This window comes from Mobula birostris, chromosome 6 (genome assembly GCF_030028105.1).
Source record: "Mobula birostris isolate sMobBir1 chromosome 6, sMobBir1.hap1, whole genome shotgun sequence".
In the NCBI taxonomy this organism is placed as follows: Eukaryota; Metazoa; Chordata; class Chondrichthyes; order Myliobatiformes; family Myliobatidae; genus Mobula; species Mobula birostris.
Window position 1 is genome coordinate 171745170 of NC_092375.1, and position 16432 is coordinate 171761601.

Here is a 16432-nt window from a genome sequence, read left to right on the forward strand (position 1 = left end):
TGGGCCTGTCTGTGAGGAGACGAATCTCAAGGTTGTGTAATGCATACATACTGTGATCATTTCAAAGCACATTTATTATCTTGACTAAAGATAGAATCACTTAGAGTAGAAAAGAGAGTCAACAAAGAAAATGAACTGTAGACCTGGGCCTCTGTGCCTCCCTTTGCGACAGGATCGTTGATCAGTAAACCTCAATTGGTACTGATCAGTAACAGCACCTCCTCCTCACTGATCTTCAACGGAGGCGCACCTCAATGCTGTGTGCTTAGGCCCCTGCTCTGCTTTTTATTTACCCATGACCTTATGGCTTAAGCACAGCTTCAATATCTTCTATGAATTTGCTGATGACATGACTGCTATTGATGGAATCAAGGGTGGTGGTAAGTCAGCATACAGGAGTGAGGAAAAGCGTTTGGTTGAGTAGTGCCACAATACAACCTCAATTTAATGTCAACAAGACCATTGAGCTAAATGTTGACTTCAGAAAAGGTAGTCATGAGAGCAGGTGTGTGCTTGGGTATTAATGTCTCGGATGACCTGTCATAAGCCTGGCCATTGATGCAAGCATGAAGAGTGCATGCCAGGGCTTTTACTTTCTCAAAAACTTAAGGAGACTTTGTATGTCATCAATTACACTTTCTACAGAGGCACCGTTGAAAATATCCTGGCTGGTTGCATCATGGCCTTGTATAGTTATCTCAACACAAGCTGCAGAGAGTTGTGGACATAGCCTGGCCCATCTCAGATACATCCTACCCCACCATTGATAGCATCTACAGGAGGCACTTGGTTTCCATAAGATATAGGAACAGAATTAAACCATTTGGCCCATTGAGTCTGCTCCATGTTTCATGGAACAATATGTTGTAGAACTGGGAACAAGCTGTTTTCAATCTATCCATGTCTCACAAGGTTGACTGGTGATATAGTGGCATCTGCACCTGACTTCGTGGCGAGTGGTCCCGGCTCGAATCCGGCCGGCTCCTTGTATGCTTTCCATCTGTGCTGGGTTCAGTGTCGAGCTGGCAACTCAGCCTCATTTAAAAAAAACAGACAGATGGTAAAGAAGTGGCAATGTTGCTGCCCATTGTGCCACCAGGCGCTGAAAGGAACAACAGCAATGTCCGGTAGAGTAGAGTGATCAAAACATAATTAAATTTCATTTTTGGTTTGAGAATGAGAAACTTGGATTTGTGACCACTGTCTTAAACTTGCAAAGAAAATTACAAAAATGTTGATAGCAGATCGGTGCAACTGAATTCAGAAGTATAAAAAAAGCGGATGAAAACTTGCAGAAAATGTAAACATATTTCATAATGCTCAAGAAAAATGCAATCTATTCCAGTCTATTATTGAGATAGAATGCATTGAGAAACAGTGAGAAGGATGATCCATCTGTTGCTGGCTAAGAAAGTTAAAGATGGTATCTGTTTGAAATAAAAGGCTTAATGTTGCAAAGATGACCTGTAGGCCAGAAGATTGTGATCATTTTAGAAACCAGCAGAGGATGCCTAAATATAACAAATTATAGAGGGAGAGAATAGATAACAAAATGTTGCAAGGAATTGGAAAAGAGCATTGCCAGCTTGTAAAGTGAGTAAAGCTAAATGTTTCAAGGGTGTGATGAGGGAATTAACAATTGGGAATAATGAAATAGTTAGTGATTTCATGGTAGAATAAAATCATCCATATAATTATAGAAAATCCAAGTGCAAAAGAAAGTGAGGAGATTAAAATAATCATTATAACTTGAGAAACACATTAAGGATCTGAAAAGCCTAACTATTTACAATATATTATAAATGATGAAGGGATTGAACGTATTCTAGCCGCATTTACTGATGATGCGCTGGTAGGTAGGAAAGCAAATTCGGAGGATGCAGTACATGAGTCTGTAAAGGGTTAAACGTGTGTCCACAAATTTGACAGATGGTGAATAATATGGGAACATATTGAATTATCCAAAGTTTAAATGGAGAGAGACTTATAGCAAGATTTAGGTGTACTTGTAAAGGAAGTTAGTGTGCAGATATTGGAAGTACCTAGGAAAGCAAATAGAATATTGGTCTTTACTGCAAAGGATGGTTAGTACAAGTAGGTAAGTACGGGGCACTGGTGAAACTATATATAAAGGACAGTGTGGGTCTTGTTCTCCTTCTTCAAGGAAATTTGTTTGCTGTGGTGGGAGTTCAAAGAACATTCTTTTATTCCTGAAAGTGTGTATGAAGAAAGACCAAGTGGATTGGGCCTACTTGGTATTCATTAAATGAGAGGTGATTTTATTAGAACATTTATTATATGGATTCCAAGGGGGTTGCCAACTGCTGGAAGTGCAGGAGTTTAATCTAAGGAATGTTGTAATCTTAGGGTTAAAGATGGTGCTACTGAAGACATATGACAACTTACTGGTGGTTCGAAAACAAAGGAATTTGATTAAAAACATTATTAATAACACTTTTTTTGAAATAAATTGTGGGAAATTATCTCTGTAAACAATAAGTGACGGCAAAGTGAAGATGTGCCCTGTTGGTGCATAGCAAAATCGATGCATTTGGAGTTGGAGCTGTCCAGGTCTGTTGCAGATTGCAGGGTGGCATGTTCTAGGCCTGGAGCAGTTTGCCGTGGAGAGGTTTGGGTCCTTGTTTGAGGTACAATCCACTGTTTGGGCAATTTAATAGACTGGAAAGGCAGGGTTCTTTCAGATTCCTTGCTTTGCGACTGTCTGTAAGCAAATAAATCTCAAGGTCGTATAACTTATACATTCTTTGATAATAAATACACTTTGAATCTTTAAATCTTTGGAATGGTGTGGTCAACTGTATTGAAGGTATCTGAGGAAGAAAGATGGATGGAATGCTGTAGGGTGGTCATTGTAATAGAAACTTAGTGCTGTGGGAAAAATGGAAAACAACTGGAGTCATTTAATTATAGTCCACTGCCTTTTGAAAACCTTGGTGTAATATTGTTAATGTTTCTTAAGCATTTGGCAATGAATAAATCACATCTATAGATTGACAGAAAAAGTTAAACTGAGCACTTGCACTGAGAAATGCACACACAATACTGGAGGAATTCTGCAGGTCAGGCAGCATCTATGGAAAAGAGTAAACACTCAATGTTTTGGGCCGAAGCCCTTTTACACTGAGCTACAGTTATTACAATAGTTCTAAAGATATCCTAAGCATTCTCCTCGCCTGACTATTGGAACTTTAGAACAGTACGGCACTTGTGGGGCAAATCTCACCAGACGCTAATTGGCAAGAGTGTTAGCATGTGTGAAATTTATATCAGCTGAAACAGACAGATCACAGCAGGACTGGCTTTAAAACTAATGTTATGTCCACCATAAGCACACTGACTTTTATAACTGCCTTAGCTATGCATTATCCACTTCACTTCTTGTAGGAACTAATTTTTTGTAGCAACACTATTTCATTCTCACATTTTTTCCATCTCAGTTGTATCTGTTCTGATTATGCCCCTTCTCCATATATGCTTCTATCAACTTACCTTTTCCTTTATCTCAGCTGAAAATTTCTTTCATTATGTTCGTTAGGGTTCCTGATGTATCATTCCAGTTTCTGCCTTCTGATCTTAATCAGAATTCTGAAAGGTATCCTCTTGTCAAATGCCACCCTGTTTCTGTATTCTATGGAAGGCCCATTTTGATTTCTAGCATCTCCTTTCAGTGTGATACCGCCACTCAATTTGTAATCTCTGTCCCTCTTAGTTTCTGAAAGCACTATTCATTCTGTGACCTACTCCTCAATCAATTCAGCACCTTCTCCCCTACTGCTACATCTTTCTGTGAATGCGCAAGCGATTTAGTACTTGCATTTCAGAATCAGGTTTACTATCACTGGCATGTGCGGTGAAATTTGTTAACTTTGCAGCAGCAGTTCAATCCAATACATGATATAGAAGAAGAAAAAATAAATAATCAAGAATATTCCACCTGTCCAGGGCCACCTCCAGCTGAAATAGAATTTATTCCTATCACAAACAAGAGAAAATCTGCAGATGCTGGAATTCCGAGCAACACACACAAAATGCTGGAGGAACTTAGCAGGCCAGGCAACATCTACGGAAAATAAATTATTCCTAACTCTTACAATTATGAACATTGTATTTGCTCATGGTGCAGTTTTCTTTATATTGTGGAAGTCATATACATATTGGATGTCTGCATTGCCTAATACCTCCCATTCAGTCTGCATCTGTACGCCAAGTCTGCTGATCCCATTTACACTCCCTTGTGAGTAATTGCAGAGCATTTTGTAGATTCTATATGGTCCACTCATGGTGGAGTGAAGGTAATGTGGTCACTAGAATGCTAATCAAATGAGGTACTTGAGAGTTGTTGGATTTGCACTCATCCCGGCAAGGGAGGAGTAGTGACTTGTGTCTTGTAGATGATGTTAAGACTTTGGGGTATTAGTAGGTGAGTTTTGACCAATTTCTGACCTGTCTCTGCTGTCTTAATTTTTTTCTGTGGATGTTCTGGTTGAGTTTCTGGTCATTGATAACGTCAAAGATATGCTGAATTAGTGTTGTTAAATTTCAAAGGTAGATGGTTGGCTCTCTCTGATTGGAAATGATCATTGTCTGGCACTTTTGGTGCATTAATATCATTTGCGAGTTAACAACCTGTGTTTGAATTTTGTTCAAGCCTTGCTGCATGCCAGCATGGATTGTTTCATTTGCTGAGGAATCGTGAATGGAATTGGACATTGTGTGATCATTAACCATTGCTCGAGAATGACATTATTTGATCCATGTGTGACAGGCTGCCTGAATCACATAGTCTCATTGTTGAATCTAATAGAAATGTCTGTTTTCCCCTCTGTTTGGATTCATAGCTGAGATTTTTATTACGGCAACCAAGCAAACTAAGCAGGAGTCGGCAACTTTTATTGCGTCCATTGAATGATGATGAGGAAGATTATCGAATCCATGCACTCTGTCAAAATGTGGAGGGAGTTCAGCTAGTCCCTTGTAATTCCTCCACTCCAACCAGTATGCATCTGTGAGGTGTAGGTCTCAATACTGAGTTGCCACACCATCTAATCCCATACCCCACCCACCCAAATACTACCCTAATAGATAGCCCCTTTACATCATATGATAATTCATCCCGGTATTTGCATCAGGTTTTCAACTCTTCACGTATAATTACGTGGCATGATAGTGTAGTGTTTAGCATAACGCTTTATAGTGCACCAGCTTTCTGATATGTCTATCCACGGCCTCCTCTACTGTCAAGATGAAGACACATTCAAGTTGGAGGAACAACACCTTATATTCCACCTGGGTAGCCCCCAACCTGATGGCATGAACATTGACTTATCTAACTCCCGTTAATGCCCCTACTCCCCTTCGTACCCCATCCCTTATTTATTGATTTATTTATTTTTCCTTTTCTTTCTCTCTCTTTTTTTCCCTCTGTCCCTCTCACTATAATTCCTTGCCTGCTCTCCGTCTTCCTCCGGGCTCCCCTCCCCCTTTCTTTCTCCCTAGGCCTCCCGTCCCATGATCCTCTCCCTTCTCCAGCCGTGTATGCCTTTTGCCCATCAACTTTCCAGCTCTTAGCTCCATCCCTCCCTCTCCTGTCTTCTCCTATCATTTCAGATCTCCCCCTCCCCCTCCCTCTTTCAAATCTCTTATTATCTCTTGTTTCAGTTAGCCCTGACAAAGGCTCTTGGCCCGAAACGTCGACTGTACCTCTTCCTATAGATGCTGCCTGGCCTGCTGCGTTCCACCAGCATTATGTGTGTGTCACCAGCTTTAAGATCTGGGTTCAACTCCTGCCACTTTCTGTAAGTGGTTTGTACGTTCTCCCCTATGACCACATGGGTTTCCTTTGGGTGTGCTTCAGTTTCTTCCTCATTCCAAATATGTACAAGTTAGGTTGTGTGCATCCTGTGTTGGTGCGTAGGTGTGACAACTCTTGTGGGCTGCACATCAGAAGCAGAGCATTTCACTGTATGTTTTGATGTACATTTGACAAATAAAGCTAACTAATTAACTGTAATGACTCCTTTTAGCTTTAATTCCATTAGTTCTCTCATTTCTAAGAGTGCATCCTGCATGCCAGTGGGCATAACAAAGTTATACAATCTAAACAAACTTCTTTTAAAGTGTCATTTGAATATTTATCCATTCTCTAAGTTTGTTAAAGGAAATTAAATAGCTGTGAAAATTAATCATCTATCTCAGTTTTGCTATTCAGCATGGAAACTTAGGTTCACACATCAATGTAATATTGAGGGAATGCTGCTTGTGTTGGAGAGGCTGTCTTTTATTTGAGGTGTTACGCTGAGCCCTCTTCTCCTTGCTCAGATAGATATTAAAGACTCTATGGCTCTGTTTCAAATAAAACTAATCATAACCAAATCTGCAGATGCTGGAAATCCAAAGCAACACACACAAAATGCTGGAGGAACTCAACAGGCCAGGCAGCATCTGTGGAAAGGAATACAATTGACATTTTGGGTCGAGACCCTTCAGCAGGACTGGAGAAAAAAAGATGAGGAGTAGAGTTTAAAAAAAATGAGTTTCTCCGGCATTTTGTGTGTGTTCCTTTAAATAAACCTGCCCTGTTTTACTGCGAATACCTGTTCATTAATCAGCATTGCCTGACACCAATCGTTTTATTTTAAACTGCACCATGAGAATTTGTTGTGTGTAAATTGACTTTTGAATGCCCTGAATTTTGCCAGTGATTGAACTTCAAAAGTATTTTTTATCTTGCCTGGCAAGAATGAAAGTAAATTTTCTTCCCACAGAAATATGGAATGAAAATTTTGAAACTGAAATCTTATTTCTGATATTTCTTCCACAGCTGTGCAATGGTGGTTCTGTCACTGAACTTGTCACTAATCTGCTCAAGCATGGTCAATACATGGATGAAGCACTAATCTCATACATTTTGTATGGGGCACTTTTGGTAAGAGCTAAGTGACAAAGAGACTATCTGTTCTCATTTGTGTATATATTCGTACAGCATCATATTTGAGATAATGGTTGTGACTCGAGCATATTGCCAGTGTAGTACATTAAGCATTTCAGTAATGCATCTGCAGATTAGTTTAAAGTTAACAAAGGATAACTGTTTTGTATACATCCATATGATCTGTTTGTATTTTCTGCAGGGCCTTCAGCATTTACACAACAACAGGATTATTCATCGTGATGTCAAGGGCAACAACATACTCTTGACAATAGAAGGAGGAATCAAGCTGGTTGACTTTGGTAATTTCTATTTCCCATTTATTTTCTCTGAAGTTTGCAGTTCAGCCAAAAGCTGCAATTTATTGTTGCCATAGCCAGCACAACTTTACTGTGACGCCACGGGTAAAGTATATTTTGCTTTTTTTTGTGTCAGAGGATTGAATTTAACAGATGGACTACCGAAGGAATTGTTAGCAATAGCCTGTCTGCTCAAGGATATTTGAAAAACTGTTCTTAAAATGATGAATATGTCAGCCCTCATACAATGGTACTAAAAGTGTTCTATTTACTTGATGGTATTAGAAAGCTTTCTGGTACAATAGGACAAACTATTTCATATGAGCTTTTATTATTTTACAGTGTGGTGCTTGGTTCCTTTTTGCTTCTCAAAGGGAACACTGGTTCTCTGTTAAATGACTAAATAGCCTAAAGCAATACTAGTCCCTCTGCACGGAAAGGAAAATGGACTTGGCACCAAAGATAACTGTTCCATTTAATTGCTGATTTCATGAAGGTAGATTATTAAGAGTGGAAAAATATAGATCAAAAATGCCTTGGAGAATTGGTAGTAACTGCTTTTACTAATTTAAGGTAATAGGCACACAAAGCTGTTCACCTCTATATGTCCTGCCGAGAGTCTGAGATTTCTCCATGACAACCATCATCATTCCAGCTCCACATTCAGCTTGTGTGGTATGCTTGTCCGTGCCAGTCTCTTTTGTTTATCCTGGTAAAATACTTTGCTATCATGAGATTTATCAAGAGCTATTGAAATCCTCAAATGGAAGAATGGGTTTGAATATATGCCATTCGTGGGATTGAAAACCAACAACAAACATTTTAAAAAGTGTATCTCAGCCATACTACTACTGATTTCTGACATATTACAATTTTTTTTGCAAAATATTCATTTTTCACTTTTGTTAAATAGGTGTCTCAGCTAAACTTACAAATGCAAGATTACGTCGAAACACTTCTGTGGGTACACCCTTTTGGATGGCACCTGAGGTGGGTTGGATTTTAACTTTTATTCATTTCTGAATTTTGTGGAATTTGGCATGGGATAACTGCTGCAGCTGTAATATCCAGCCCTGTTTAGTTACGTGCATTGTCAGTCGAAGAAGAGCACTATTTGTTCCAGCCTGTTCTTTTTGCCTGGGACAGTCAATTCAGTTTTGCTCCATGCTGTAGATATTGGTCATATGGGCATTTAATTTGCGAATACGTGAACACCGTGACAATAATAAACTGGGGATAAATGTGCCCTTTCCTAACATTTCTAGTCTGGAACAAGTGTGGGAAGGAATACTTAATTGACTCTGTGCTGCTACATTAATTATGAAATATGTTAATTTTAATCTGATGCATTTTCAAATTACTTAAAAAAAAAGAATCTTCTGATGGCTTATCTCTTTCTGTATGGAACCATGAAGACCCAGGTCATTCAATTTTGGTCTTTGCTCAGAGCTGAATTTACTTCATCTGAAGGATTGCATTGTTGTCAACACCCTTGGTTCAGGGAGAGAAAAATAATTTAAAAATACAATGTTGGCGGCTTCTGGCTACGATGGTAGCACAGTGGCTAAATAACCAGATTAGTAATCTGGATTACAAATGCAGAAAATGGATTTAAAATCTACCAAAACAGCGGTGGCATTTGAATCTGGTTAATTAACTGGAGCAAAAGAGTAGTGTGGTGTAGCGGTTACCGTGACGCTGTTACAGCTCAGGGCATTGTGGGATTTGCAGTTCAGTTCTGGCACTGTCTCTAAGGAGTTTGCACATTCACCCCGTGACTGTGTGGGTTTCCTCCAGATGATCTGGTTTCCTCCCACAGTCCAAAGATGTAGCGGGTAGTAGGTTAATTGGTCATTGTAAATTGTCCTGTCATTAGGCGAGTGTTAAATAGGTGGGTTGATGGATGGTGTGGCTCGTTGAGTCAGAAGGGCCTGTTCATGCTGTATCTTTAAATGAGTAATAAATAAATACTAAGACTTTCATCATGATGATGTTAATCTAGCCCCAACTTTATATTGGGCCCTTAATGTCCTCTGAAATGGTTCAGAAAGCCACTCAGTCTCAGGGTACTTAAAGGATGGGCAGTAACTGCCAGCACTGCCTGTCTGTTAAGCTCCAGGAAAATGAAGAAAAAATGCTTTATTACATCCTATGCTGTTTCCTTTTAAGGAAAAATAAAGAAGATTTTGTATTTATGTAAATCAAAAAGTTTGCAGATGCTGGAAAAATGAAATAAAAATAGAAAGTTCTGGGAAATCTCAGGAGGGAGCAAGCTTCACTACCCAATAATTATATTATTTCTCCATAATACAGACATTCTCTTTTTCCATCCATTACTCTTCCCCACCTTACCTGTTGTCCAAACTAACTTGTTCCCCTTATTCCCAGTTATGATGAAACAATAACCGTTTCTCTTCCCACAGACATTGCCTTAACCTGTTGAGTTTTTCCATCGTTTTCTGCTTTTGCTTGCACTTATGCCACCGTCTTTTGAAGTGCATTTGTGGTTGTCATGTGGAAATCTTTTTGCTCTTGAAGTGAAAGTGATGCAGAGTACCAGCTGTCTGTCACCTAGGCAGTATTCCACTCATTCCAATCAGAAGGTTCCAGTCTCAAATTCCTTTCCAGCAACTTGAGTATAACAATCTAGGTTGACACTCCAGTGCAATATGAGGGATTCTACTCTGCTGGAGTTGATGTATTTTGTTTGAGATGAGAAAACATGGATTGGTATGATCTTTTGAGAAATCATAAAATTCTGTGGAACTAGTTCAAGGAGGAGAATGAATGGAATTATTCTGTACTGGTGAATGCCTTGTTAACATTCTAAAATCGTTTTATCTAAGAGTTGTTGTATTGCTGCATGTGAGAACTGGGCATCATCCCTTTACGAAAGCAGTAACAACACTACAGAAGTATTCCTTTGAATGTGAAGTGTGACGTCGTGGAAGGGACATGTAAGACATAATACAAATACAAACACTGTGAGGGAGTTACCAATAAAAAGAAGCCAGGAAGTTCTGCATTTCAGTGTTCGTGTGGGAACTCTGAACTTGGTGTCTTTGATATTACAGTTTGCCAGCAATTCCACGTGGAACCTTTTGGGCAATTCCCAGTGGTTACGAGCCCCGTACTTTTTGCCATTTGATCAGTAGTATATGTTTTCTCACTGACATTGCCCAAAATATTTTTACTTTTGCTTTAGAGCTGATGGTCGGTGCAAGGTCAAAAGCTGAACTTTAGTCTTATACAAATGGATTGCCAGGATCGGAGAACAGCCCAACCCGACCATCAACCATCTGAGTTATGCATTTTCTGAGTTATTTCCAACAGTTTAATACAAGTTATATATCTGTTTGAATCAATTCTGATCATTCAGAGATTTGTCTAGAAGACCAGAATGAAACTTAGGTATTCTACTCAAAATTACTACTATTTAAGTGAACTATTTGCCAGGGGAGGGAACACATGGAAATAATGCCAGACCCCTCAACTGTCAGAGGGGATAATAAATCTATCCCACTTAATTAGAATTACAGAACACCACAGCACAGAAACAGGCCCTTCAGCCCATCTACTCCATGCGGAATCATTAATCTGCCTAATCCCATTGACCTAAACCTGAACCATAGCACTTCTGTAGGTAGGTCACCAAAACTGGACACAATACTTCAAATTAGGCCTCACTAACATCTTACCTAGTTTCAAAATAACATCCCAACTCCTGTATTCAGTATATTGATTTATTAAGACCAACGTGCCAAAAGATTTCTTGATGACACTGTCAACCTATGTCACCACTTCCAAGGAATTATGGAACTGTATTCCCAGATCCCTTTGTTCTAGCGCACTCCTCAGTGCCCTACCGCTCACCATGTAAGATGTACCCTAGCTGGTGCTCCCAAAGTGCAACACCTCATATTTATCTACATTAAATTCCATCTGTTAATTTTCAGCTCATTTTTCCAGCTGATCCATATTCCACTGCAATCTTGGTCTTCTTTGCTGTCTATACACCTCCAATCTTGGTGTTATCTGCAAATTTGCTGATCTATTTTACCACATTATCATACAGGTCATTGATATAGATGACAAACAACAATGGACCCAGTACTGAACACTGTGGCACACCACTAGTCACAGGCCTCCAGTCAGAGGCAATCATGTACAACTACTCTTTGGCTTCTTCTGTGAAACCAATGTCTAATCCAATTTACTACCTCATCTGGAATGCCAAGTGATTGAACCTCCTTGACCAATCTCCCATGCGGGATATTTTCAAAGGCCTTGCTAAAGTCCATGTTGACAACATCCATGCCTTGCCTTCTTCCTGGTAACTTCCTCAAAAAAGCTCTAAGATTGGTTTGGAATGACTTGTAAGCACAAAGCCATGTTGACTATTCCTAATCCGTTCCTGTGTATCCAAATACTTGTATATCCAAGCCCTTAGAAAACCTTCCAATAACTTTCTTGCTACTGATGTCAGGCTCACCAGCATATAATTTCCTGACTTATTCTTAGAGCCTTTTTAAAACAATGGAGCAACATTAGCTATCTTCCAATTCTCATCCATTTCTGTGGGGTTTTAATTATTTCTGCTAGGGCCCCTGCAATTTCAGCACTAACTTCCCACAAGGTTTGATGGAACACTTTGGGGATTTATCCACCCTAATTTGCCTCAAGAGGACAAATACCACCTCCTCTGTAATCTGTGTAGGGTCCATAACCTTGCTGCTGCTTTGCCTCACTTCTATGGACTCTATGTCTGTCTTCCGGTAGATACAGATGCAAAAAGACCATCTTCCTTATCTCTTTTGGCTTCACAAATAGATTAGTACCCTGATCTTCCAGCGGGCCTTTCTTCTGTCTCTTGCTGTTCTTTTGCTCTTAATATATCCGCAGAAGCCCTTGGGATTCTCCTTCACCTGGTCTGCTAGACTAGAGCAACCTCTTGCTTTCTTTTAGCCCTCCTGATATCTTTCTTAAGTGTTCTCTTGCATTTTTTGTACTCCCCAAGTACCTCATTTATTCATACCTGCTGTGCACCTTCTTTTTCTTAACCAGGGCCTCAATATCCCTCAAACCAAGGTTCCATTAACCTTGTTCTTCTTGTTTTTTATTCTGACAGAAACATACGAATCCTTTACTCCCAAAATTTCACTTCTGAAGGCCTTCCACTTATCAAGTACACATTTTCCAGAAAGCAGCCTGTCCCAATCCACACTTGCTAGATCCTTTCTCCACTTTTAGTATCTTTACCCAAGGATCAGATCTAACATTTTTCATAATTACCTTGAAACTAATGGCATTGTGATCACTAGTTCCAAAGTGTTCCCCGACGCAAACTTGTGTCACCTGCCCTGTCTCATTCCTTAACGGCAGATCTACTATTGTACTCTCTCTAGCTGGAACTTCTATGTATTGCTTAAGGAAGCTTTCCTGAACACATTTGATAAACTCTTTCCCATTCAGTCCTTTTACAGTTTGGGAATCCCAGTCAATATGTGAAAAGTTAAAATCACCTGCTATCACATTCTTACATGTCCTGTGACAATCTCTCTTCAGATTGTCTCCTCTAAATCCCATGGACTGTTGGGTGGTCTATAATATAATCCCATTAACATGGTCATACGTTTCTAATTCCTCAGTTCTCATTGGATGAGTTCTTCAGTCTCTCGAGTCTGAGCACTGCTGTGACATTTTCCTTGACTAGTAATGCCTCTCCACTCTTCCCTTCCACTCTATCACGTCTGAAACAATGGAGCCCCTGAACATTGAACTGCCAGTCCTGCCCCTCCTGCAACTGTCTCACTAATAGTTACACTGTCATAATTCCAATTGCTGATCCATGCCCTAAGCTCATCCGCCTTTCCTACAATACTCCTTGTGTTGAAATATACGCAGCTAGAACATTAGTCCCGCCATATTCAACCTTTTGATTCCTGACTTTGTATGTAGGCTTAACAACATCGTTGTCCATAACCACTCTACTATCTGTTCTGGTGCTGTGGTTCTCATCCCCCTATAAATTGGGCATTAATGATAATTTGCTCATTATTAGTATTTTGCTAACTATCTGGAATCTGAGAGCTAAATCCTAGTCAAAATCTCAAGACTTCATGTTAATCTTGTCTTTCAAGTTTGCTTTTCATGTTCACTGCATGTCCTGTGTTTATCACCTGGTCATTTAAATCAGCTTATAACACATCAGATGAACGGAACCTAACATGTTTTCACTTGTTTTAAACCATTTTCTCAGTGTACTGGATTTTGAATTTTAATTTGATTTATATTAAGGATAATTTGAAATTTTTGAGCATGAAGTTGAGAAGGAATGTATTTAAATTGGTGCAGATTTGACTATTAGGCTGTATGCACTAAGAATACTGAAACATCAGAAGTCAGCTAATTTTCACCAGCCAAACAAACCAGAATGAGTACAAAACAGTGAAATAAAAGATGAATGGTAGTTGTGGCACGATGATACCAACTTCACTTCTAATGCATAACTAATACATCGCAAGAGTTGTTGAACCTCAAGATCATTACTCAAACCAAGGTTTTCCCATTTATGATGGATTTCCTCTCACTGAGTAAAATATAATCTCAAACAAACTGTGTACGCACTCCCGCTTTCTCTGTAACTTTTTACTTCGACTGTGCTCTTAAAAACATGCACATTTTTAAAAAAAAAGTACATCAGAAAATATAACCTTTGCCCCCTTTCTGCTCACCTTCTCTTCCATGTGGCAGTGGGTGCTGGAATTTCCACTTCAAGATGTATCTCTGGTGGATTAGCATCCACCATGCCAAAGCAAATCAGATCCCTTTCCAGTGAGTCTGACTCAAGGCCAGCATTTTACTGCTGGGAAGCACTGAAGGGTATGATTCTCGCATACTGTTGCTGTTGCTGCATGCAGATTTTGATCATGTGATATTTTATTGGTCTCTGGCATTGCACATTTCCATTCTCCATGCAGCCCCAGCTGTCTTTCTTTGCACACCATCACAACAAAAAATACAGCTTGCATAGATTTATTTCCTTTAGCTACCAATATAAATTGCTTTTATTAAATATTGTGAAGTGCTGGTTATCTAAATTGGAAGTTCATAAGTATTAATTTTAAATAAGTAAATTGGGTAATTCACTGTTTTCTCTTTTAATTGAGATGAATGATGGCATATATAATTTAATTCATGATTTTGCAAGTATATCTTCTAAAGTACTGATCATTATTCCTGATCTTGTACGGTAGAATTAACCACTGATGTTTTGAGAAGACTTTATATTTTAAAAAAATGCAGATTCCTCATTTGGCTATAATAATTTTGCATATCATTAGGGCAAATCTCATATGATCCTATTCATCTGCCGATGAAAGATTAGGCAATGAACTTTGGAGAACTGAATGTAAAAGATTTTTAAAAGCTGAAGACAATATTTATATATTTGATTCCCAGATTAACAAAAAAGACCAAGACTTTTTTATGAATGTGCAAAAAGCCATGAGATGCCTTAAAATACACTTAGGAATGAACATTATTAATAAATGTACAGTAGTTACAATTTAAAGTATTTTGGTGTATAATTTTGCAATATGAAAATATATGGCTTATAGTAATTATATGCTGCAATGCATTTAACAAAATGAATGCTAATCATTTTTAAAATAATTTGCATATGTGCTATTTGACAGCATAATAATTAATGTTATGCTGTAGATAAATGACAGTGACCTGTGCCTGACAATTCTATACCAGTTTGATTTTGCTTCCTTCACATAATTGATGAAGAACAAAATAAATGGAAGTGTCGCTACCAATGCAATTATGAATAAACTGGTGGTTTAATATATCACTAATTGATAGGTCATTGCTTGTGAACAACAGTTTGACTACTCGTATGATACCCGATGTGACATCTGGTCTTTAGGCATCACGGCAATTGAACTTGGTGATGGCGAGCCACCTTTGTCTGATCTGCATCCTGTGAAAGCACTCTTTAAGATTCCAAGGTATGTCACTAGATGGCTCTCTTGGCTTAGTCCTATTTCATGATTACAGATGAAAAAACGATCCTTTGTGTAAAGAATGGAAATGTATTCTAACTTTGAAATATAAGGAAGTTACTGATCTGGGTAATTGACCAATATGAAGATCTGGGAAGTATTTGCTGGAAAACATTGAAGCGTTTACATATTTTCATTCTATATATGGAGCCATTGGCTGCTTTTTGACAAATGGCTTTGAGTTGCACAATAACTTTCCTACTAACATACAGGCAGCTCCTGGATTACCTATGGGTTCCATTCCTGACAACTTTTCATAAGCTAATTTCTCTCTCAGTAGCACCTGTTTTCCGTAGAAACCCTTATTGTATTGCTCTGTGTATACCTGTTTTAATTCTCTCATTTAATCGAATAATCACACACACTGCCCATAAATAAATTATCATTTATCTAGTCATTAATGAGCACCATGGAACATTTTTATCATATTGGTAGCTTGAAAAATATTTAATGTATGGGAGAATATGCCTAACTTATATTTCCATAAGCCAGTTCATCATAAATCAGTGGCTCTGGATACTTCCTATCTGTGACTTGTGCTATTATAGATCTTCCAAGTGTACCATTTCACAAGCTTTCATCACCCAAAAAGAACAAAAGCTATATGATCACTTGTACATCATAGAGTGTGCTGTCTGCCTGTGTTACAGACTGCAGCTAGTCCAGCCCCCCACTATCCTTTGTCTGAAAAACGAAATGTGGGTCCAGGTGGCAGCATTGACAATCAAATGAAAGAAAGAGGAGAGGAATTAATGAGCCAAAAAATTAACACAAAAAAGACAGTTTACAAAAATGAATTGAAAATCTTATAATGATGAAAAATATTTAATTAATTTACTGGATCTGAAAAATAGACAGGTTCATGAAATGTTTTGTGTAGTTAAAATGAAATACCTGTAGATAATATAACACAGATAATGCTGAAGTATTTTTCTCCAGGCGTTGTGAACATTGTCTAGTGACTGTTGTTTAAATATGTATATTCCATGCAGAATAAAAGTTATATTTAAGAGTGCAAATAAATCATTGAGTGAAAACTGTCTCTAAAGTGGTCACTCTAGACTTCAGATTGAGTAAGAATTTGTTTTTATATTTGTACTCTTTGCTTGTTTTGC

At 38.6% G+C, this 16432-nt stretch overlaps 1 protein-coding gene across 12 annotated transcripts in view; it reads left to right on the plus strand.

Moving 5' to 3' along the window:
* Positions 1 to 16432, plus strand: part of myo3b (myosin IIIB) — a 484195-nt gene that overhangs the window by 30290 nt on the left and 437473 nt on the right. For 10 of the 12 annotated variants that reach the window (XR_011886449.1, XM_072261905.1, XM_072261912.1 and 7 more), the window contains 4 exons: positions 6842 to 6946; positions 7152 to 7251; positions 8162 to 8238; positions 15118 to 15263. Coding sequence is in view for 11 of the 12 variants with exons in the window: in XM_072261905.1 (XP_072118006.1) it covers positions 6842 to 6946; positions 7152 to 7251; positions 8162 to 8238; positions 15118 to 15263 (428 nt within the window). In the remaining variant the exon portion in view is untranslated. Of the gene's footprint in view, positions 1 to 6841; positions 6947 to 7151; positions 7252 to 8161; positions 8239 to 15117; positions 15264 to 16432 lie in introns of those variants that run through there. The other 2 variants (XM_072261907.1, XM_072261914.1) reach the window with 2 other exon arrangements.